Here is a 22,788-nt window from a genome sequence, read left to right on the forward strand (position 1 = left end):
TGGCAGATTCCCTGAGCATGGGGATAAAGGGATGGAGGTCCCACCACTCCTGTAGGGGGCTTCCAACAGCATCTGGAGATGGGGGGGCCAAGGCTGGGCAGCCCTTCCTGGATGTTTTCTCTCTTGCAGGCTCACAGCTGCACCCGGAAAGACTTTGAGAAGATGTATCCAGCCTTCTCCAACTTCTGCTCCCATCCGGGAGAAGCTGGATCCCACAGGGATGTTCCTGAAACACCTACCTGGAAAAAGTGTTTTTACTGATGGGGGCAGCGTGGAGATGGGGGGTGGAGGAGAAATCAGCCCCAGTTCTCAGGATGGTGGCTTGGAACCCCACAAACCCAAGCCAGGCCGACCAGAAATGGGGTGGGAACACACGGGTTGGGTATTAAAAACCTGAAGTTTTACCCTAAAGTGAAATGGGTTTGAGACTCTTGTCAGCCAATAACAGCCACGGGTCCAGGAGTTAACACAACACAGCCAGCTGCAAGTTCCTACAGGGTTGTGACTCAAAGGGAGCAATTAGTTACCTAACGAAGGGAGGGACCCTTTCTGCAGGAACCTCCTTGGGAGAGGAATTCCCTTGGGAGAGGGGTTTCCTTGGGTGAGGAATTCCCTTGGATGAGGAGCTTCCTTGGATTAGGAGCTTCCTTGGGTGAGGAATTCCCTTGGATGAAGAGCTTCCTTGGGAGAGGAATTCCCTTGGATGAGGAGCTTCCTTGGATTAGGAGCTTCCTTGGATGAGGAGCTCCCTTGGGTGAGGAATTCCCTTGGGTGAGGAATTCCCTTGGATGAGGAGCTTCCTTGGATGAGGAGCTTCCTTGGATTAGGAGCTTCCTTGGGTGAGGAATTCCCTTGGATGAAGAGCTTCCTTGGGAGAGGAGCTTCCTTGGCCAACATCCCAACCCAAAGGGAGAGTCCTCAAGTGGAGACCCCACTGCTCCAAGGAGGATCAACTCCCAAGTGGCTCCCTGAGGGTCTCCATTTCTATCCCAGTGGAAATGTGATGTGTTCTCAGATGGGATCTGTAGGCCCTGGCATTGGCTGAGGAACCCAACTTCTTCCTCTTATGACCAAACCACGTATGTTCTGACCACCACCACTCTGTAGCCTTCTTTAGGGTCCTTGTGGGGTCTCTGCCAGGCTATCTGCATTTGCCACAGAAACCAAAACTCATGGTCCTGCATGGTCCCGAGGCCCAGCACGTGCTCTCAGCTCCATGCTGGAAAGGCTTCTTCTGGAAATTTCCCCTAGAAACAAACACCTCTGGAGGGACCATATCCCCATACCCCGAGTGTCTCCTGTCCAAGCCAACATCTCAGTAAACACCTTGCTTTGAGCAGACCTTGTCTGAACCTGTCCTTTCAGCCTGGGTGTGTGTCCCGTGGATGTTCCCATCCCTGGGAACTGGGAAAAGGTCCTGGGTGACCCCATACAGCCCCATGGTGGTGGGGCAGCGTTGGCCCTGGAGAACAGAACCCATTGCACAGCCTGGGGTGGTGTCAGCCAAGGACACCGAGGGGGCTGCAAAGCTCTTGTCCCAGCAGCAGATCCCCCACAGCCCCCTTCAGCTGCTTCCCAAGGCTCCTGGGGCCATCGCTCAAAATCCCTCCCAACAGAAACACGGATCCAACCCTCCTGGGCCTCTGAGCCTCCTGCACAGGTGAGGACTCCAGCTCAGCCCTTACCTGCCAGGATGAAGACTCCCACGAGGATGAGGAAGACGAGGAGGTAGAGTCCCACCACGGCGTACTTGAGTGCTGCCAAGGAGCCCAACCTGCCACAGCGCCCTGCACCCTTCATCCTCCTCCCAGCACCTGCTGGGGACAGAGCAGGGGGTTAGGGACAGCCTGGGGCACCCAGCCCACCCCCACGCCACGTCCCACCAGGAGAAAACACTGCAAAGATCAGTTCAGCAACACCCAGTGGGTGCTGGCCCAGCTCTGCCTGTCCTGGGCTTGACCCAGATGGGTTTCCCCAAGTCAGGACCATGGGTGCTGCCATGAGGACTCATGGGGCAGGGAAATCCCAAACAAACAAGGGTTGGGTGGGGAATGGCTGGAGAGCAGCCCTGAGGAGAAGGACTTTGGGGTGTGGGGGGAGGAGAAGCTCAGCATCACCCCAGCCATCCCCGTGTTGGTCACCCAACCCCACACGTGTCCATCTCTGGGGTCCCCATCAGCAGAAGGACCCGGAGCTGTTGGAGCCAGTGCAGAGGAGGCCCTGGAGCTGCTGGGAGGGCTGGAGCAGCTCTGCTCTGGAGCCAGGCTGAGAGAGTTGGGGGTGTTGAGGCTGGAGAAGAGAAGGCTGCACCGGGGAGACCTTAGAGCACCTTCCAGTGCCTGAAGGGGCTCCAGGAAAGCTGGGGAGGGACTTGGGACAAGGGCCTGGAGGGATGGGAGCCTGCGAGGGGGAAGGGTTTGCAGCTGGGAGAGGGGAGATGGAGAGGAGATCTTGGGCAGGGAGGGAGAGAGGGAGGGAGAAATGGTTTGGTTGGACTTGGTGATCTCCAAGGTCCTTTCCAGCCATGAGCATTCTGTGATTCTCAGGTGTGGGACATGGGTTAGTGGTGGCCTGGAATAAGGTGATGTCCTGGCTGGGCTGGAGTGGGCTAGGAGAAGGGGGAAGGGTTTGGAGCTGGGAGAGGGGAGCTGGGGATGAGATGTGAGGGAGGAATTGCTTGGGGTGAGGGTGCTGAGCCCCTGGTTGCCCAGGTTGCCCAAGGAAGCTGTGGCTGCCCCATCCCTGGCAGTGTCTCAGCCCAGGTTGGATGGGGCTTGGAGCACCCTGGGCTGGGGGAAGGGTCCCTGACCATGGCAGGGTTGGGATTAGGTGACCTTTAGGGTCCCTTCCCACCCAAAGCAGTTGATGATTCCATGATTCCTCCCTACTGAACTCCTCGGTTCTCCCCTCAGATAATTCTTCATCTCTTGTGAGCTTTTCCATCCCCATGAAAGTGTTGTCCTTGCTGCTCCATCTCCACTCTCAGGTCAGTTGTCTGTTGATCCCATTCCTCCTTCAAAAATCCCAGATGTTCTTCCCTCTGGAATCATTCCACCCCTTTCCCCAGGACTGTTTTGCAGTGGGAAGCACTTCCCCAGCAGCTCTCTGGGGACACTTTTACCCAAGGGGGATTTTCTCAGGAGGACACACAAAGTCCAAAGCGAGTTTCTCCTGAACTTCTGGGGTTGTTTTTTTTTTTTTATTAGCAAATTTCAAAACATCCAAAGAGATAAAAGTGGGGCAGATCACATGGGGATAAGCTTGGCGCGTTCACGTGGTTGGTTATGGGGTGACAATCCTGTCTCTCCAAGCATGAAGGAGCCCAGAGGAGTGATGGTTGAGTGGACCTCAACAACCTGGCCATGGCAATGGCCTCTGACCCCACTCCTGCAAAAGCATTAACCCCATGGTGCAGGGTGATGCCCGTGGGGAGAAGATACAAGCACCCTTGGATCACTGCTGAAGGGTGTGAGACCCACCAGGGCTTGGGGCTTAGGGAAGGAAAAAGAAAATCCACTTGAAGCAATTGCTTCTGTACCTGCAGAGGGCACAGAGTGAGCCACAGACATGAATAATAAAGCTAAAATTGTCTGAGATAACCCCCACGGGACTGTTGAGCCTCTCCAGTTCGCTGCAGGTTCTGGTGAATGGTGCGGATGGAGAAGAACTGGCTGCTGAAGTCTGTAAAAAAGAAGAAGAATCCATTGAGGAGAGCTGGACATCTGCTGCTGGTTCCTGCCCCATCTGCCCCCTTCCCTTCCTCCCCAAATCATCTCCCACCCTTCCCAAAGTTCCTTTCTCCTCTGGAGTTTCGTTCTTTGGTGTTTCAGGTTTGGGAATTGGAGCCCAGCAAGAGGAAGGTGACTTAGAGGGGAATGAGCAGCTCCTGGGCAGTGTCCCAGCTGGAAAGTCCTGATGTCCTCTTGCCCTTCCCCACCTCCAAAATAGGGGTGCAGGTCCTGGGGCTGCAGGTGCTGCCCAGAACATCCCCCCCCCAAAGCTGCTGCACCCAGACCATACCTGGTAGCGTTCCCTGGAGCTGGACCCGTGGGCAAAAGGCGAGGTCGAGCAGGTCAGAAAAATCCTTCCTCATCTTCTGGATGATCTCCAGCTGCAGCCATGAGATGGAGGAGCAGGTGAGCAAGGGAAAGGGCTGGGAGCCCCTCATCCCTCCAGACCCCCTCCTGCTCCTGCCTGAGGAGCACTCTGGTGCAGAGGCAGCAGCTGGGAGCTACTCCAAAGCCCGAATGAAGATGAGTCTGGGGAGTGAGGCAGCTGCCAGTTATGGGGGACAACTCTGGGCCAAGTCAGAGCTTTGTGGGCAGAGCCTCAAGGACGGGGCTCGGAGCCACAGCAGTGCCTTGAGCTGTGTTGGGGCAGCCCTGGAGAGCAGCCCCGAGGGATTAATGACATTAATGATGCTTCTGGGCCCCAGCAGGGATGGCTCCTGCCAGCAATGACCTCCCAGTGGACGTCAGGACCCTTTGATGCCAATGCCTCCCAAGGAGATGCCTTCACCTTCCCACACCCCTGCTCACCAGATCCTTTTTTGAGATGTTCCTCCTCTACCCCCAGGCACCACCCAGGGCTGCAGAGAGGTCCCCGAGGAAAGAAGAAGGAGCCCATCTTACCTTCAGTGTCTGGAAGTGGCTTTTCATGCTCTCCTGTGCTTTTTCAAACATTCTGTTCTCCTTCTCTCTCATGACCCCCTGGCTCAGGGTGTCTTTCATCCTGGCAAAGGTACCTTCTCCTCTTTGGCTGGCAGCATCTGTTGGTCAAGTGGTAGCTTTAGTTGAGGATGTCCTTACTGCAGGGGGGGGTTGGCCTAGGTGACCTTTAGAAGTCCCTTCCAACCCCAATTATTCTCTGATTCTACGACTGTGACACTCAGACCCAAGATGCTCGTGGGGAGGAGGGCCAGGGGTGGGGTTTGGGAAAGGAAAATCCCTGCTGGATGGGAGGTGACCCATCTCCAGGACACTTCCCTGCTCAGGCCTGGCTAACTGGCCCAGCTGGCCATTGGACGTGGAGCTAACGGAGTCATGAGGATGTTTTCCTCCTAAAGCAAACCCCAGTGACTTCTGCATTCTGGGCTTTTCACTTATTCATTTTTGGAATGTGTCACCTACAGATGGGAGAGGAAAGTTGAACCCAGTTGCTGAACTCAGCCTTTCAGATGTTAGAGGCAGGAAGGATGGGCTTCAAAGACAGACCAAGAGCTACAAATTCATTCCAAAAGATAATTCCACCATTTAAAAGAATTAGGGAATGAAAACAAAGCAGGCAGCTGATCATCAGGATTTGAGCCATGATCTCCTTTGGCCTTCAGAAATCTCTCTGAGTCCTTAGAATCATCAAATGGTTTGGGTTGGAAGGGACCTTAAAGATCATCAAGATCTTTTGTCATGGGCAGGGACACCTCCCACTACACCAAGCTGCAGAAGGCCTCAAGTTGTTGGCCAAGAGTTAGAATCACAGAATCATAGAATTGGTTGGAAGGGACCTCAGAGCTCATCAAGTCCAACCCTTGATCCACTCCCCCCGTGGTTCCCAGCCCATGGCACTCAGTGCCACATCCAGGCTCTTTGGAAAGATCTCCAGACACGGAGAATCCACTACTTCCCTGGGCAGCCCATTCCAATGCCTGATCACCCTCTCCAGAAAGAAATTCTTTCTCATCTCCAACCTAAACCTCCCCTGGCACAACTTGAGACCCTGCCCTCTTGTCTTGCTGAGAGTTGCCTGGGAAAAGAGACCAACCCCCCCCTGGCTCCAACCTCCTTTCAGGGAGTTGCAGAGAGTGATGAGGTCTCCCCTGAGCCTCCTCTTCTCCAGCCTCAACACCCCCAGCTCCCTCAGCCCTTCCTCACAGCAATTCTGCTGGATCCCTTCACAGCCTCCTTGCTCTTCTCTGGACCTGCTCCAGCACCTCAAGCTCCTTCCTGAGGGGCTGAGGGGCCCAGAACTGGACACAGGACTCAAGCTGTGGCCTCCCCAGGGCTGAGCACAGGGGCAGAATCCCTTCCCTGGACCTGCTGGCCACGCTGTTCCTGACACAGCCCAGGATGCCATTGGCCTTCTTGGCCACCTGGGCACACTGCTGGCTCCTCTTCAGCTTCCTGGCAATCCAGACTCCCAGGTCCCTTTCTGCCACTCTGTGCCCAGCCTGGAGCTCCCCATGGGGTTGTTGTGGCCAAAGTGCAGGACCCGGCACTTGGAATGTTGAACCTCATCCCCTTGGGATCATCCCAACTCTCCAGTCTGTCCAGGTCCCTCTGCAGAGCCCTCCTGCCTTCCAGCTGATCCACACTCCCCCAGCTTGGTGTCATCTGGGAATTTGCTGATGATGGACTCAACCCCTTCGTCTAAGTCGTCGATAAAGATATTGAACAGCACTGGGCCCAACACTGATCCCTGGGGGACACCACAGCCGCCATTTTGATGCAGCCCCGTTCAGCACCACTCTCTGGGCCCGGCCCTCCAGCCAGTTCCTAACCCAGCACAGGGTGCTCCTGTCCAAGCTGGGGGCTGACAGCTTTTTCAGGAGGATGAGCAAGTCATCCCTTTGCCCTGGGGATTTCTTCCTCAGCCTTTCAAGAGGCAGAGCATAAGCCTGAACCCTTCTTCTGAGCCCCTCTTGTGGCCAAAACCAAAGAAGTGCTGAGGACAAGAGGAGGTGACAGGTCCTACCTTCATAGTGTGGCAGCATGTCATTTTGAATGGAGATGGTAAGGGATTGGTAGATGTTGCCTTTCTCCTGGAGGATGACTTTTTCAGTCTTCCTGAAGATGAAGTCAACCTGCAAGAAGAACTTCAGATGCTTGACCACCCACCACGTAAAAAAATGATCTGCCCTAATCAGCCTTCTCTTAATAATCTCACTGGGACCACCTCTTGGTCCTCTTCAGGAGTGGCAATCAGCAGGTGGCTGCTGCTGGTGGTGGGCATCACCTCCCCATGAAACAGAGGAAGACCCTGAGAGGATTAACTCCTGTAAGGAAACAAAGCAAGGCCACAGGGTGTAAGACTCTTTCCTTAAAACAAAACATTGCCAAGGCACCAAAAGACTGGAAACACACAAAGGAGCAGAGAAGAGGACAGAGTCATGTCCTAACTCCAGAATGATCTTGCAACACCAGAGCAGAGTCAGCAAGAATCAAGAAAGGTAAAAAGTCCAACCCTGAGGAAGACTTCGTTGCTTCATCTGAAGACCCCCAGAGACCCCGAGACATAGCCCCAAAAGGCAACTCTGCCCAAACTCCACCTGTTATGAATATTATAATTACATGTTGCAATCCTATGACTATGGATGTAGGGATGATGTAACCTCCCCTTTTAACTGTGTAAATAACCTCACCCTTTCCCCTGCCGGGGGGAACTCTTCGTCCAACACAAGATGGGAGTTCCCCGGATCCAAAAATAAATACCTTTGCTGTTTAAAGGCTTAAAATTCTGTCTCTAACCAGTTCTGTAGGCCTTTTGGGGCTTCACCCATCATGCTCTGACTTCATGTGGAAGATGTGCCCTCCAGCTGAAGGTATTCTGTACCCTCCTTTCCCAATGGGAGAGGACATCCCATCCAACTGGGAAGTTCTGTGCCTGGATACCAGAAGAGGGGCATGGGCTCCACACTCACTGAAGCCAAGGTGGAATGGAATGGAATGGAATGGAATGGAATGGTCTCCTCTCTGCCTTTCGCATCTCTACAGGACCTTGAAACAGAGCTCGTGTTCTCAACGGGTCCTCCAAGGTGGGTTTTTGGACTTTAAAGGTTGCAAATGAACTCTTGTCCCTAAAATATTTTCCCACACATTGCTGCTGCTGCTGCTGAATGTTTTGCTCAGCTTGCTGGAAATGCTATTTCTACACAAATAATAATGAGAGTGTGCTGCACTCACAGCCATTCCCACATTCTCCTAACTGGAAAAGACAGGTACAGTATGGACGTGGCATAGATTAGGAAATAAGTCCTCTCTTTTTGATTACAAAATAATCTACTCTAAATTCATAGAATCATAGAATCCTAGAATGGGCTGGGTTGGAAGGGAGCTCAGAGCTCATCAAGTCCAACCCTTGATCCACTCCCCCCGTGGTTCCCAGCCCATGGCACTCAGTGCCACATCCAGGCTCTTTGGAAAGATCTCCAGACACGGAGAATCCACTCCTTCCCTGGGCAGCCCATTCCAATGCCTGATCACCCTCTCCAGAAAGAAATTCTTTCTCATCTCCAACCTAAACCTCCCCTGGCACAACTTGAGACCCTGCCCTCTTGTCTTGCTGAGAGTTGCCTGGGAAAAGAGCCCAACCCCCCCCTGGCTCCAACCTCCTTTCAGGGAGTTGGAGAGAGTGATGAGGTCTCCCCTGAGCCTCCTCTTCTCCAGCCTCAACACCCCCAGCTCCCTCAGCCCTTCCTCACAGCAATTCTGCTGGATCCCTTCACAGCCTCCTTGCTCTTCTCTGGACCTGCTCCAGCACCTCAATCTCCTTCCTGAGCTGAGGGGCCCAGAACTGGACACAGGACTCAAGCTGTGGCCTCCCCAGGGCTGAGCACAGGGGCAGAATCCCTTCCCTGGACCTGCTGGCCACGCTGTTCCTGACACAGCCCAGGATGCCATTGGCCTTCTTGGCCACCTGGGCACACTGCTGGCTCCTCTTCAGCTTCCTGGCAATCCAGACTCCCAGCTCCCTTTCTGCCACTCTGTGCCCAGCCTGGAGCTCCCCATGGGGTTGTTGTGGCCAAAGTGCAGGACCCGGCACTTGGAATGTTGAACCTCATCCCCTTGGGATCATCCCAACTCTCCAGTCTGTCCAGGTCCCTCTGCAGAGCCCTCCTGCCTTCCAGCTGATCCACACTCCCCCCAGCTTGGTGTCATCTGTGAGTTTGCTGATGATGGACTCAATCCCCTCCTCTAACTCATCAATGAAGATATGTTTGCTGTCAATTTGACCTGCTGCACTCTACTGAAGTTCAATCACCATATTTCTAACATAGATATATCTGTTATTTCCAGCATATGTTCACTTATTTATAAACATTAAAGCAGCATGATACTTCAGATTATATATATATATATATATGATCATCATTATATTTGATAAATTTTTAGGCATATTTATCTGTTACCACTTACTTTTGCTAATCCCCTCAATAGTAAAGAAAGGTAAAAAAACCTCTGAAGTTTCCCCCTGCCCACTATCCTGGTGCTCATTCTTCCTCCCACGGCCCCTCATGTCCAAGCTCTGCCCTCACAAGGTGACCTCACCTCCTGCTGAAGGAACCTGAGAGTCACTGGGTAATCCCCCATGGCCTCCTCCAGTTCGTTCTTGATGCCCTCTTTAACCACATCAAGGCAGGATTTCAGTGTGGTGCGGGTGCCCATCTGGAGCCTGGTGGGGAAGTCAATTCATCAAGGCCAGGGAAGAAGGTCACTGTCCCCCCCACCCTGATGGAGCAGGAAGCCAAAGGGCTTCCAAGCCACCAGAAAGCAGGCTGGGACAAAGCAAGGAGTAGAATAGGTGCTGGAGCATGTCCAGAGAAGGGCAACAGTGCTGGGGAAAGGTCTGGAGGACATGGGGAAGGTCTGGAGAGTAAGGAGGAAGGGCTGGAGAAGATGGAGAAGGGTCTGGAGAAGTTGTGAGGAGCATCTGAGGGAGCTGTGGGTGCTGATCCTGGAGCAGAGGAGGCTGAGGGGAGACCTTGTGGCTCTCTGCAAGCCCCTGAGAGGAGGTTGGAGCCAGGGGGGGTCGGGCTCTGCTCCCAAGGAAGAAGGGATGGGACAAGAGGAACTTTTGGCACACCTCAAGTTGTGCCAGGGGAGGTTTAGGTTGGAGCTGGGGAAGAATTTCTGCCTGGAAAGGGTTGTCAGGGCCTGGCCCAGGCTGCCCAGGGCAGGGCTGGAGTCCCCATCATGCCTGGAGGGGTTTCAGAGCAACCCCTGGGGATGTGGGGATGAGGGACATGGGGCAGGGGTGCTGGGGAAGGGTTGGACTCCATCACCTTCAAGGTCTTTTCCAACCACATTTCTTTACTCCAAGTTCTGTAGGACCCATCCTGGGCTCCTTGGGTGATGCCTCTGCCCTGGGGGCGAGACAGTGAGACCAGGGGCAGGGGATGCTCTTTGGGTCTCTGGTCCCACTCCCCCAGGAGTGGTTTTTTGGGGGTGAGCACCCATGTGGTGGCAGAGGGATGGGACAAGAGGAACTTTTGGCCTCAAGTTGTGCCAGGGCATAGTCAGACTTCACTGAGAACCTCAAGGGAGTCTGGGGGACCACTGGTAGAACAGAGTCTTGGCAGGAGGCAGTGCCCAGGTACCCACATCAGCCACACTGCAGAAGGCACAGGCAGCACGAGTGAAGGTTTTGGATATACCAGGTTTGGGAAACATGTGTAGTAAAACTGGGATCATTAAGGAAAACTTGACTGGGGGGAGTAATTAACTGGGGAGTGATCTCTCACCTGAACATGTTGCCAAAACTCATGTCAATTTTGTCATAGATGGGCTGAGCCAGGCACATGTTCATGTCTATCCGGCCGAAGGTGCGGGAGGAAAAACTCCCATGCTTCAGACAGAGAGCTCTGATGGTCTTGTGGAAGCCCTGACCCCCACGGCTTAGCTGCAGGGTGGGAAACACAGAGGAGTGAGGCATGGACAGCACTGATGTTTCCCCATGATCTGTGCTACACAGCAAACGTGCTCAGGGACCCTTCCCCCAGCCCAGGGTGCTCCAAGCCCCATCCAACCTGGGCTGAGACACTGCCAGGGATGGGGCAGCCACAGCTTCCTTGGGCAACCTGGGCAACCAGGGGCTCAGCACCCTCACCCCAAGCAATTCCTCCCTCACATCTCATCCCCAGCTCCCCTCTCCCAGCTCCAAACCCTTCCCCCTTCTCCTAGCCCACTCCAGCCCAGCCAGGACATCACCTTATTCCAGGCCACCACTAACCCATGTCCCACACCTGAGAATCACAGAATGCTCATGGCTGGAAAGGACCTTGGAGATCACCAAGTCCAACCAAACCATTTCTCCCTCCCTCCCTCCCTGCCCAAGATCTCCTCTCCATCTCCCCTCTCCCAGCTCCAAACCCTTCCCCCTCGCAGGCTCCCATCCCTCCAGGCCCTTGTCCCAAGTCCCTCCCCAGCTTTCCTGGAGCCCCTTCAGGCACTGGAAGGTGCTCTAAGGTCTCCCCGGTGCAGCCTTCTCTTCTCCAGCCTCAACACCCCCAACTCTCTCAGCCTGGCTCCAGAGCAGAGCTGCTCCAGCCCTCCCAGCAGCTCCAGGGCCTCCTCTGCACTGGCTCCAGCAGCTCCGGGTCCTTCTGCTGATGGGGACCCCAGAGATGAACCCATTGAGCGATGGCCCCGGGAGCCTTGGGAAGCATCTGAATGGGCATGTGGAGTATCTGGAGCTTTGTAGTCCCCCCTGTCCCCCTGCCTGGGTCTGGGACAGACCTTAGACACTTGTCCCAGGTCCCTGGAGGACTTGTGTATTGATGTGCCCCATCTCCTTTGTCTGTTCTTTCTCCTCCCAGCCAGGATGGGAGACATCCTGCTCAAGTGAATGGTTTTAGGGCACCAGGGCCACCCAGGCCAGCAGAGTTTCCCACCCTGGTAGAGTCAGGACCTTGCATGGGTGTTAGCCATCACCCCAGACCTCCAAGGGTCTTTTCCAGAAGACATTATTCCAGGCTTCCACATCAGCTCCTTTCTACTCACTTTGAAGATCTTATCGGTGTTTTTGTTACACAACCTCTTTGCTTGGTCTACACCTTCCTGGAGATGCTGCTCAATAGGTACAAAACATGTCTGGATGCTGTTGTCCAGTTCATTGATCTTCTGCTGAATCAGGGCTTTCAACTCATCTTCCTTCTCTTCCTGGCTCTGAAATGAACAGACAAGAAGTGGAGGGGTCATCAGTGAACCCCTCGTGTAGCATGCAGCATAAACATCACCCCTGCAACCAGTACAACCAGTTGTTCCCCTCTTCCCCCACCGCTTCCCCCAGTCCAGGAACATTCCTGGATGAAACTGATTCCCCTGTGCCACCAGAACAGCCTGGGGAGGGGGGTTTCTGGCAGATGAAGCTGTAGGAGATGCTGTCAGGCTGAGCCCAGGGCAGGACTTTTGGGCAGCAATTCCTCGTGTAGGTGTTTTGCTGGAAAGACACCACCCAAGTTGCCTGCTCCAAGGAGAAGATCCCAGCTGGAGCCATCACCACCTGCCCAGCAAATGAAAAGCAGTGGTGTTGTCTGAAGCTGTCCTGGCCAAACCTGTGGGTCTTGGTTGGACTTGAGACTCTGAATGAATGAGAAAGTGCCCAAAGCCTCTTTCACATGATCCATCAGTTTGTTCCGCCTCTGAGCTCTGGAAAAGTCCTGGATGTATTCCCGCAGCTTTGGGATCTCTGAAACGGGGCAAGGAAGATGGAGTCAGCAGTGTGAGAGCCCAGGGAAACTCCTTCCCCCTGCAGAACATCGGGGCTAGGAGTGCTTCACAAAGAGTGGCCTGAGAAGGCTCCCAGGAGATCCTGGTTGTCCAGCCACAAACTCTGGGAAGGCCTCCAAGGTGAGGATGGGGGAGATACCAGGGCTTGGGTTGGGTCCACAACCAAGTTGTCTCTAGACAAGAGAACAGGGCAAAAATCCATGCTGTGAAGAAGGGTTTTAGAACCATAGAATGGGTTGGAAGGGACCTTTAAAGACCATCTAGTTCCAAATCATGGAGTTCCAGTGCAGGTTTAGCAGAGGCAACATCAAAGAAGCTTCACGTGGACTTGATGTGACACTTGGCAAAATGTTTAGGTGCCAACCCAAGAGTTCTGGGGGTTCAGCCTCAAAAACCTTCAATATCATTTGAGTCCAACCATCAGTTCTACACCACCTTAACCATCTAAATCATCTCCTGAAGGTGGATGGAGGAGGAGGAGGAGAAGGTGGAGGAGAAGGAGGAGAGAGAGGCGGAGGAGGACGAGACCGAGGAGGAGGAGGCGGAGGATGAGGAGGCGGAGGAGGCGGAGGAGGAGGAGGAGGAGGAGGAGGAGCGGAGAAGGAGGAGGAGGAGCAGGAGCAGGAGCAGGAGGAGCAGGAGCAGGAGGAGCAGGAGGAGCAGGAGGGCAAGGACAAGGACAAGGGGAAGGGGAAGGGGAAGGAGGAGGAGGAGGAGGAGGAGGAGGGCAAGGAGAAGGAGAAGGAGAAAAAGGAGAAGGAGAAGGAGAAGGAGAAGGAGAAGGAGAAGGAGAAGGAGAAGGAGAAGGAGAAGGAGAAGGAGAAGGAGAAGGAGAAGGAGAAGGAGAAGGAGAAGGAGAAGGAGAAGGAGAAGGAGAAGGAGAAGGAGAAGGAGAAGGAGAAGGAAGGGAGAAAGAGAAAGAGAAGGGGAAAGGAAAGGAAGGGGAAGGGGAAGGGGAGGGAGAAGGGGAGGAGGAGGAGGGGGAAGGGGAAGGAATGCCCAGGGACATCTCCAAAACCCAGGTGCTATTCCCACCCTCCCTCAGGTTTAGCTTGGCCCAGCAAGCATGCAAAATGTCCCTGGGTGCTTCACATGGAGAGGAACCCCTCATGTCCCCCATGTCACCTGTCTCTTCTCTGCTGAGCATGTTCCCCTCCCAGTACTCCCGGGCACTGACAGTGTAGACGAGATCATTCTTCTGCAGAACTTCAGAGTCACTTGGAAGATTTCTCTGAAAAAGCAGAGATATCAACTGACCTCCTTCGTGGGGTTTTTTTGTCCCCAAATCCATGTTTCAGACCCCTCAGCTCCACCCTCCTCCTCCAGCTCTTCTCTCCTATGCTACTTTGGTGTCCTCCCTTCCTACTTCTGCCCAACCCCAAGTTGCAGCCATGGGACACCCAGCAAAGCTGGAGCTGGGGCAAGAGTTGGCTGCTTCCCACAAAAAAAAAAACCTCTTCAATTCGAACCTGCAGCAGGGTGATGGGTTTGGCTTCTTCCTGGTTGGTAAGCAAATCTAAAACCAGAACCAGGTGTGGCCAGCCCCCCCCCCCCCACCACCACATCCGTTGTGTAGGCAATGGAGATTTAAACTGGAGGTGACCAAGATCAGATGGACCCCAACTTGGAGTTAAGGGAGGGTTCAGAGAGCATCATGACCAGAGCTCACTGAGATTTGATACCAATGTACTCTGCCAGGAACAGAGGCACAGAGTGTCAGGGGTTGGAAGGGAGCTCTGGAGCTGCTCCAGTCCAACCCCCTGCCCCAGCAGGATCCCCCAGGGCAGGACACACAGAACACATCCAGGGGGGTTGGAAAGGCTCCAGAGAAGGAGACTCCAGAACCTCTCTGGGCAGCCTGGGCCAGGGCTCCCTCACCCTCACACTCCACAAGTTTCTCCTCAGCTTGAGCTGGAACTTCCCATGTTCCAGCTCCAACCCATTATTCCTTGTCCTGTTCCTGGGCACCCCAACAAGAGATTGGCCCCTTCCTCCTGACACCCACCCCTCAGATATTTAGAGACAGTGATCAGATCCCCTCTCAGCCTTCTCTTCTCCAGCCTCAACACCCCCAGGGCTCTCACTCTTCCTTCCCAGCAGAGATGCTCAAGTCCCTTCAGCACCCTCAGGGCTCTCCCTTGGCCTCTCTCCAGTAGATCCCAGTCTCTCCTCAACTGGGGAGCCCCAAACTGGAGCCAGGATTCCAGGTGTGGTCTCCCCAGGGCAGAGCAGAGGGGCAGGAGAACCTCCCCAGATCTGCTGGACACACTTTTCCTGATGCCCCCCAGGATCCCCTCTTGGCCACACTGTTGACCCATGGAGAATTCCCTGTCCACTGGGGCTCCAAGGTTCTCCAGGGAGCTGGTGACTATCGTGACACACAGGTGCCACTGCCCACAGGTTCATGACACAGCCAAACCCTGCCCAGGTTCTCCAAGCTACTTTACCCCCAGGGTCTTCTTCAGAATCGCTGTCTTCTTCTGCTTCACAGTTTGGTTTCTTTCCAGGATGGCATCGTGTTTATTGATCTGCAGTGGGGAAAACCAGCAGGAATGAGGAGTGAGACTCCCTGGCAACACTAAGGAGAGCCCAAAATCTTGAGACCCAAACAAACATCCTGTCTGGTTTCTCCCTCCTACAGGGCCAAGAACTGCACAGACTTTCTGGTTTCTGCCTTATGCTGACCAGTTCTGCCCCAGTCCCACTACAGCACGTGGAAAGAATTCTCCAGTTTTCTGACCTGACCTGAAAGGGCTGAAGAACCCCAAGTCTGAAAAATACTCACCTGATTCTTGTTGGTTTCCCTGGAAGGATAAAAACAAAGAAACAAAAAGAAATTACACATCAGGACTATTTTTGCAGCTGACAGCACGTGATGAGAAGGGGAGGAGGACCATGCCAACACCTACCCAGCACCCTGCTCCACTGCAGCCCTGGACTTCCCAGCTCGTTCCCTTACCTCTTGTATTCATTTATATCCATGTCATCAGCCTTCGTGACCACCAAGGAGATGTCCTTGCACATCCCACACTGGAAGGCCTTCATGCCTTCTCTCAGCACCATCTCGTGGGTTCGGTCTCCCAGAATCCGTTCCATGGCACTGACCACCCAAATGACAGAGCATTTGTTGATGTTCTGCAAAGAGGGAGAAGAAGACACAAACCACCAGCAAAGACTGAATGCCAGAGGTGCTGAGCACACTTAATTAATTCCCAGCAAGTCTAGCTGGAGAAAGAAGGAGGTGAAATCTCTGCAGAGTGTATTTCCAAGCAGAGACCTCAACCTTCCCCTCAAGGAATTGACCTGGCCAGGCTGGAGAAGTGGAATCCTGCAAACTGCAGGAAGCTCAACACGGCCAAGGGCAAGGTTCTGCAGCTGGGTGGAGGCAATCCCATGGAGAAATAGAGGTTGGGAGAAGAAAGGATTGAGGGCAGCCCTGAGGAGAAGGACTTGGGGGTGGGGGTGGTGGAGCAGAAGCTCAACATGAGCCCTCAGGGTGTGCTTGGAGCCCAGAACCCAACCATGTCCTGGGCTGCAGCAAAAGAAGCACAGAGAGGGGTCGAGGGAGGGGATTCTCCCCCTCTGCTCTGCTCTGCTGAGACCCCACCTGGAGTTGTGTGTCCAGTTCTGGAGTCCCCAACATCAGAAGGACACAGAGCTCCTGGGAGGTGTCCAGAGCAGAGCCACTCAAATGCTCAGAGGGCTGAGCACCTCCCTGGGAAGCCAGGCTGAGGGATTGGGGTTGTTCAGCCTGGAGAAGAGGAGGCTCCCAGGTGAGCTCAGAGCAACCTTCCAATATCTGAAGGGGCTCCAAGAAAGCTGGGGGAGGGCTTTGGACATGGGGAGGTAGGGAGAGGAGAAGGGAAATGGGTTAAAACTGGAAGAGGGGAGAGTGAGGTTGGAGATGGGGGAGAAATTCTTGAATTTGAGGGTGATTGGAACAGGTTGCCCAAGGAAGCTGTGGCTGCCCCATCCCTGGCAGTGTCTCAGCCCAGGTTGGATGGGGCTTGGAGCACCCTGGGCTGGCAGAGGGGTCCCTGACCATGGCAGGGGGTTGGAACTGGATGAGCTGTAAGGTCTCTTCCCACCCAAACCAGTCTGGGATTCAATGATTCTATGAATTCCTTCAGCCTGGGGCTGCCTGGGGTGGACAGGACACCATGCTTGCCCCAGGAGGGTGTTTGGTGGGAGCCTGAGAGCAGCAGGGAAGGAAGGAAGACAAATAATAGAAGCTCAGGTATGCAAGAGTGAAATGCTCATCTGGTCCTTCTGCTAAAAAGGAGTCAGCAAACATCCCCACCCTCTCCCCAGGAGAGCTCTGCCAGTCACCTGTTTCCAGATGGTGTCCCTTTTCTTATTGAAATCCCCTGTCCCTGGGATGTCCACCAGGATGACTCCTTCTGGGAGCTCTTGCAGACTTGGGATGGTGACTTCCACATTCCTGACTAGAGGCCAGAGAACTTTTGCTCTGTTTTCTTCATTGGCTCCTGCTTCTGCCTCACGATGGATGCTCGGAGTCCGGATGTAGGGGCACATTTTTTTGGAAAGTTCTTCTTCCTGGGACGCAGGGGATGAATAAAGAAGTTCCTCTCCTCAGTAAAGAACCCCAGAGATACCAGGCAGCCATGATGATCCCATGTGGGACCATGAGGGACCACTCCAAGCCCTACACCCTAGCATGGACACCAATGGCACGAAGCAACAACTTCCCAACATCCGGTGGGACAACCCAACAAGCCCTCTCCCATCCCAACATGATAAGCCCAGCAAATAAAGATCAGAAGATGTTGGCCAATGGGGAAAGAGGAGAAACCCCTCCAGGAGCCACTCACATTTTTTTCCTTGAGGCTGATATATTCTGGGAAGGAGATAGAGATGGGGGGTTTCATCCTACACAGCTCTTCATAGCTCTTGGTTGTGGCGCCTTCCCCGTAGATGGTGGAGATCTTCAAAATGGCCTCATACCTCTCGTTGCTGTCCTCATCTTCCTCCTGCTCCACAAGTGCCACCAGATCCTTCAGCTCCTCCTTCCACTCCTGTGGAGACAGAGAAGATGCAAGGAAAAAGGTGATGGCTTGGGGGGCCTGGAAAAGGGAAGGGAAGGACGTGGCCCGAGCAAGATGGTGTTGGGACAAGCAGGACACAGGGTCAGAGGAGGGGGTTCAAACCTCCAGGACAAGAGACCTGGTGTTGTTGTGTTGCTTCTTCCCTCCTCAGCCACCCAGAGCAGAGGGAAGCAGTGCCAGCACCCAGCACTTCTTGGGGGATGTTTGGGGGTTGCATCCTGCCCCACCCCACCTCCCTTCCAGAAGGATGCACTTCCCCTTGGAGAAGTCCCCTAGGACTCTGTCTCCTCCTTCCCCCCAAGGGCCAAAAATAGGAATATTCTGCATGCCTCATATGTGATGAGGTGGATTTTTGCCTCGTGCTTCCCGCTGACTCCTTTGTTGATCTGCACCACGCAGGAGGTGCAGGATTCGTTCCCGGACACGGGCAAGAAGAACTGTTTGTGGATGATGGCATTCAGCAAGGTGCTTTTCCCTGCCCCCGTGCTACCAAAGACCCCGATGTAGATGGGCTCCAGACAAACATCTGGCTTCAAGCTCTCCAGGCGATCTCTGAGGATGGAGGTAGAGAAGAAAGGAGGGGGAAAAAAAAAAAAAGGACAATTGAAAGAGAAAGGATGATTTTTAAACAACAGAAAGTCAGAACCAAATTCTGTCTCATACAACAGAGACTCTGAACCTGTGGGTTCCTGAATATCCCCCCATGCCCAGCCCAAGGACAGGATCCCAGTGGCACAACACCAGCTTCAGCCTCATCCAAGTCTTGCATGAATTGTCACCTTCTAATGAACATCTGATCCCACCAGGAACTGGGATCGGTTCCCTGTCCTGGGAGGGGATATCCAGGGAGCTCTGCAGAGCCAGGAGAACTCACACCCATGGCCTGGATGTGGACAATAAACCTCTCCTTGGGTCCAGAGAGGAAAAAGCCATTTTCACTGGGATGCTCAGTGAAGCTCCAATGGATGGAGGGCTGCCAAGGAATGCTCCAGGGGTTGCATCCACTGATAGAGGGACTAAACTTCCCTTGAAATGGCTTCAGAGCCTTCCCGTGGGGCAAAACCTCTGGACCACCCCTTTCCACAGAAGAAGTGAACAATGGCCTTTGGGGAAAAACCATCTGACAGCTCACTTGAGGTATTCAATCCCCTCCCTTCTCCCATGCAGGCCATGGGTGAAGAGGAATTCTGAGAGCTTCGCCATCGCTTCATCCAGATGTTCATTCAGGCCATTTTGCATCTCTTTGTCTGGAAGAAGGACAGAGGCACAGGGTCAGAGCCCTCTTTTTAGGGGTCTAAGAGGGCCTGCTGCTCTCTTTTAGGGAGACACCTCCCTGGTATCTGTCTCCCCCAGTCCTCATGTCCATATCCCCAATCCTCATGTCCATATCCTCCCAATCCTGCTGTTCACATCCCCAAAACCCTGGTGTCCATATTCCCCTAACCCTGGTGCCCATATCCCCTAAGCCTGGTGTCCATATCCCCCCAATCTTGGTGTCCATATCCCCCCAATCCTGGTGTCCATACCCCCCCAATCCTTGTGTCCATATCCCCCCAGTCCTGGTCTCCATGTCCCCCCAGCCCTGTGCCTGGGCTGCTGGAGGAATCATAGAATGGGCTGGGTTGGAAGGGAGCTCAGAGCTCATCAAGTCCAACCCTTGATCCACTCCCCCCGTGGTTCCCAGCCCATGGCACTCAGTGCCACATCCAGGCTCTTTGGAAAGATCTCCAGACACGGAGAATCCACTCCTTCCCTGGGCAGCCCATTCCAATGCCTGATCACCCTCTCCAGAAAGAAATTCTTTCTCATCTCCAACCTAAACCTCCCCTGGCACAACTTGAGACCCTGCCCTCTTGTCTTGCTGAGAGTTGCCTGGGAAAAGAGCCCAACCCCCCCCTGGCTCCAACCTCCTTTCAGGGAGTTGCAGAGAGTGATGAGGTCTCCCCTGAGCCTCCTCTTCTCCAGCCTCAACACCCCCAGCTCCCTCAGCCCTTCCTCACAGCAATTCTGCTGGATCCCTTCACAGCCTCCTTGCTCTTCTCTGGACCTGCTCCAGCACCTCAAGCTCCTTCCTGAGGGGCTGAGGGGCCCAGAACTGGACACAGGACTCAAGCTGTGGCCTCCCCAGGGCTGAGCACAGGGGCAGAATCCCTTCCCTGGACCTGCTGGCCACGCTGTTCCTGACACAGCCCAGGATGCCATTGGCCTTCTTGGCCACCTGGGCACACTGCTGGCTCCTCTTCAGCTTCCTGGCAATCCAGACTCCCAGGTCCCTTTCTGCCACTCTGTGCCCAGCCTGGAGCTCCCCATGGGGTTGTTGTGGCCAAAGTGCAGGACCCGGCACTTGGAATGTTGAACCTCATCCCGTTGGGATCATCCCAACTCTCCAGTCTGTCCAGGTCCCTCTGCAGAGCCCTCCTGCCTTCCAGCTGATCCACACTCCCCCCAGCTTGGTGTCATCTGTGAATTTGCTGATGATGGACTCAATCCCCTCATCTAAATCATCACTAAAGATATTGAACAGCACTGGGCCCAACACTGATCCCTGGGGGACACCACAGCCGCCATTTTGATGCAGCCCCGTTCAGCACCACTCTCTGGGCCCGTTCCAGCCAGTTCCTAACCCAGGAGGTGCCCCTTCTCCCCTCATCCCTGCCCAGGAAGGAGATGCTGAGTTGGACTTGGTTGGGTCTCTTTCTCATCAGGGAAATTCCCTCCCAGTGACACAGAACCACGTGTGGGATCCCCTTGAGCTCACCTTGTTCTTCTGCTCCTGATCTTTGCATCCTGAGGGACCGATGCCAAAGTGAGGATGACTCCCTCGGGGTGGTGGCCTTATCCCCTTCACACCTGGAAGGTGTGGTGAAGGTGTGGAAGGATGGTTGTGATTCCAGGAAACGAAACCACTGCAGGATTTCTCTTAAAGAGTAAGAAGAAGAGCACAAAGACATTCTTTGCCTTGATTTCAGGAGGATATCACCACTACCCCCTTCCTGGGGCACAGCAGGGCTAGGATGAAGTTTTATGTCCCCAGGGTCAGCTCCAATGGGGGGGTGGGAGAAGCCAGGGATTTGCTGGAGACTCAGCAACAGGAATAAAACTGATTTTTAAAGCAAGACAAGTTCCTTGTAGCCGTCCCAGCCCAGGAGGTGGGTGCAGCACCCTCACCTTTCACAAGGTGAGCACAGCTCCCCAAGTGTGGGGACAACCCAAATATCACAGGGAGGGTTCCCCAGAGTGGGGGTCAGCCCAGGGGGATTTGGACTGGACCCCCTTGCTTTCTAAACTCCTTCAGAGAGGAGCCTGGGTGCAGCTGGGCCCAACCCTCCTCTAATTCCTCTAATAACCCTAACCCTAAAGATAAAGATAAACATGAAGGTAAGATAAAGATAAAGATGATAAAGATAAAGATAAAGATGATAAAGATAAAGATAGATGAGATAAAGATAAAGATAAAGATAAAGATAAAGATAAAGATAAAGATAAAGATAAAGATAAAGATAAAGATAAAGAAGGTACAGAAAAGATCTTGTCCTTGGTTCAGGTCCTTGGATGCAGGGCTCACATCCAGCATTCCCAGTCTGCCTCTCTTATGCTGCTTGACCCCACCTTTCTGGGGGGGCTTTGGCATCTCTAGCCCAGCCAGGTGTCCCCTTGGACCCCTCCAGATGGGGTGACAAAGCCACCTCCTTTATTTCTGTGCATGCACCCTCTGCAGGGCCTTTCCCCGGGGCACCCCCAGAGGATGTCACTCTGCAGGGTGCAGCTCTCCTGTCCCTTATGGAACAAGGACAGTGTCCTGCCTGTCGGGGTGGCCACCAAACAGAGCTCCCCTTGCCAGGACACTGCTCAGCTATGTGGGTGGCCATGGAAGGAGGGGCTCCTCCTGCCAGAATAAGGCTCTGTTTATCAGGGGGGTTCCCCAAATGAGGGTCTCTCCTTGAGAGGACAGAGTCCACATGGGTCCTGGATGAGACCCCCACCCCAGCACGGCGTTCATTGTGTCAGGGAGGATGTTTTGAGATGAATATTCTTGTGGGGGTTCTACACCAGGGAAGGTGAGATGGGGAGGGGGGGTCGGGCTCTGCTCCCAAGGAAGAAGGGATGGGACAAGAGGAACTTTTGGCACAACTCAAGTTGTGCCAGGGGAGGTTTAGGTTGGAGCTGGGGAAGAATTTCTGCCTGGAAAGGGTTGTCAGGGCCTGGCCCAGGCTGCCCAGGGCAGGGCTGGAGTCCCCATCATGCCTGGAGGGGTTTCAGAGCAAGCCCTGGGGATGTGGGGATGAGGGACATGGGGCAGGGGTGGCCCTGGCACTGCTGGGTTAGCTCCTAATCCCAGGCTGGATTTTGGAGCATGTGGTGCTTTCCCTGGCAGGGATGTTTGCCCACCTGGAGATGGGTCTGGACCTGGGAAGGGTCTGGAGAGCAAGGAGAAGGTCTGGAGAGTAAAGAGGAGGGTCTGGAGAAGCTGGAGAAGGGTGTGGAGAAGTTGTGAGGAGCATCTGAGGGAGCTGTGGGTGCTGATCCTGGAGCAGAGGAGGCTGAGGGGAGACCTTGTGGCTCTCTGCAAGCCCCTGAGAGGAGGTTGGAGCCAGGGGGGGTCGGGCTCTGCTCCCAAGGAAGAAGGGATGGGACAAGAGGAACTTTTGGCACACCTCAAGTTGTGCCAGGGGAGGTTTAGGTTGGAGCTGGGGAAGAATTTCTGCCTGGAAAGGGTTGTCAGGGCCTGGCCCAGGCTGCCCAGGGCAGGGCTGGAGTCCCCATCATGCCTGAAGGGCAGGAGATGAGGGGCAAGGACCTGATTTAGCAGTGGTTGTGTGAGGTTAAAGCTTGGACTCACTGCAGGGAAAAACCATAGAGAAACTTCCAGACCATCACCCACCTTTCTCCACCACCCAACAAACCCTCAACTGAGCATTTATTTGAGTTGGGAGCTGACAAGGAGAATCCCATTTCCCAAGACTTCCAGAACGTTTCCTGGTTTAAATCAAACCTGAGGTCTCCAGAAGAAAACCCAAGTTTGCAGCAGAGGTGCTGAGAGACTGAAACCTTTATCCTTGGGAAGAAACCCCCCCAGAACACATCCACCCGGAATGAATTCATCAGCCTGAAATCAGACAGGGTGATGTTTAGACCAAATATGATCATTCAGATCTCAACCGGGCAGGAGGTAGAAGCAAAGAAGTTCATTACCAAAAGAATAGTAAATTATAGAAGTTTATACAACCTTCAGATCTGTAGAGTCTGGAGACCTCTGGAGAGCCCTCTGGCACAGCAGG

General features: G+C 54.1%; 1 protein-coding gene across 2 annotated transcripts; it reads right to left on the reverse strand.

The window, feature by feature from the left end:
• Nucleotides 1-3,186: 3,186 nt before the first annotated feature.
• Nucleotides 3,187-22,788, reverse strand: NUGGC (nuclear GTPase, germinal center associated). Of its 2 annotated transcripts, XM_030468753.1 has the most exons (18): nt 22,737-22,788; nt 20,268-20,428; nt 18,642-18,756; nt 17,839-18,061; nt 17,276-17,479; nt 16,773-17,000; nt 15,403-15,578; nt 15,229-15,247; nt 14,891-14,971; nt 13,569-13,674; nt 12,269-12,402; nt 11,715-11,879; nt 10,457-10,614; nt 9,264-9,387; nt 6,691-6,799; nt 4,632-4,768; nt 4,021-4,111; nt 3,187-3,681 (listed from the first exon to the last, which is right to left on the reverse strand). In XM_030468753.1, the coding sequence occupies exons 2-18, from the start codon at nt 20,293-20,295 to the stop codon at nt 3,581-3,583; spliced, it is 2,199 nt and encodes a 732-aa protein (XP_030324613.1). In that variant the 5' UTR covers nt 20,296-20,428; nt 22,737-22,788; the 3' UTR covers nt 3,187-3,580. The 2 variants fall into 2 exon arrangements, with proteins under 2 accessions (XP_030324613.1, XP_030324612.1); XM_030468752.1 differs by lacking the exon at nt 22,737-22,788 and having other exon boundaries at nt 20,268-20,688.

This window comes from Calypte anna, unplaced genomic scaffold (genome assembly GCF_003957555.1).
Source record: "Calypte anna isolate BGI_N300 unplaced genomic scaffold, bCalAnn1_v1.p scaffold_44_arrow_ctg1, whole genome shotgun sequence".
In the NCBI taxonomy this organism is placed as follows: Eukaryota; Metazoa; Chordata; class Aves; order Apodiformes; family Trochilidae; genus Calypte; species Calypte anna.

Coding starts and splice junctions, on each gene's coding strand:
- NUGGC (XM_030468752.1), bottom strand. CDS start 20,460: ATGTCTTTGTGCTCTTCTTCTTACTCTTTAAGAGAAATCCTGCAGTGG. Junction 18,757..20,267: donor ATCAGGAGCAGAAGAACAAG/GTGAGCTCAAGG, acceptor TCCTTCTTCCAG/ACAAAGAGATGCAAAATGGC. Junction 10,615..11,714: donor ACACCGATAAGATCTTCAAA/GTGAGTAGAAAG, acceptor CCCACCCTGCAG/CTAAGCCGTGGGGGTCAGGG.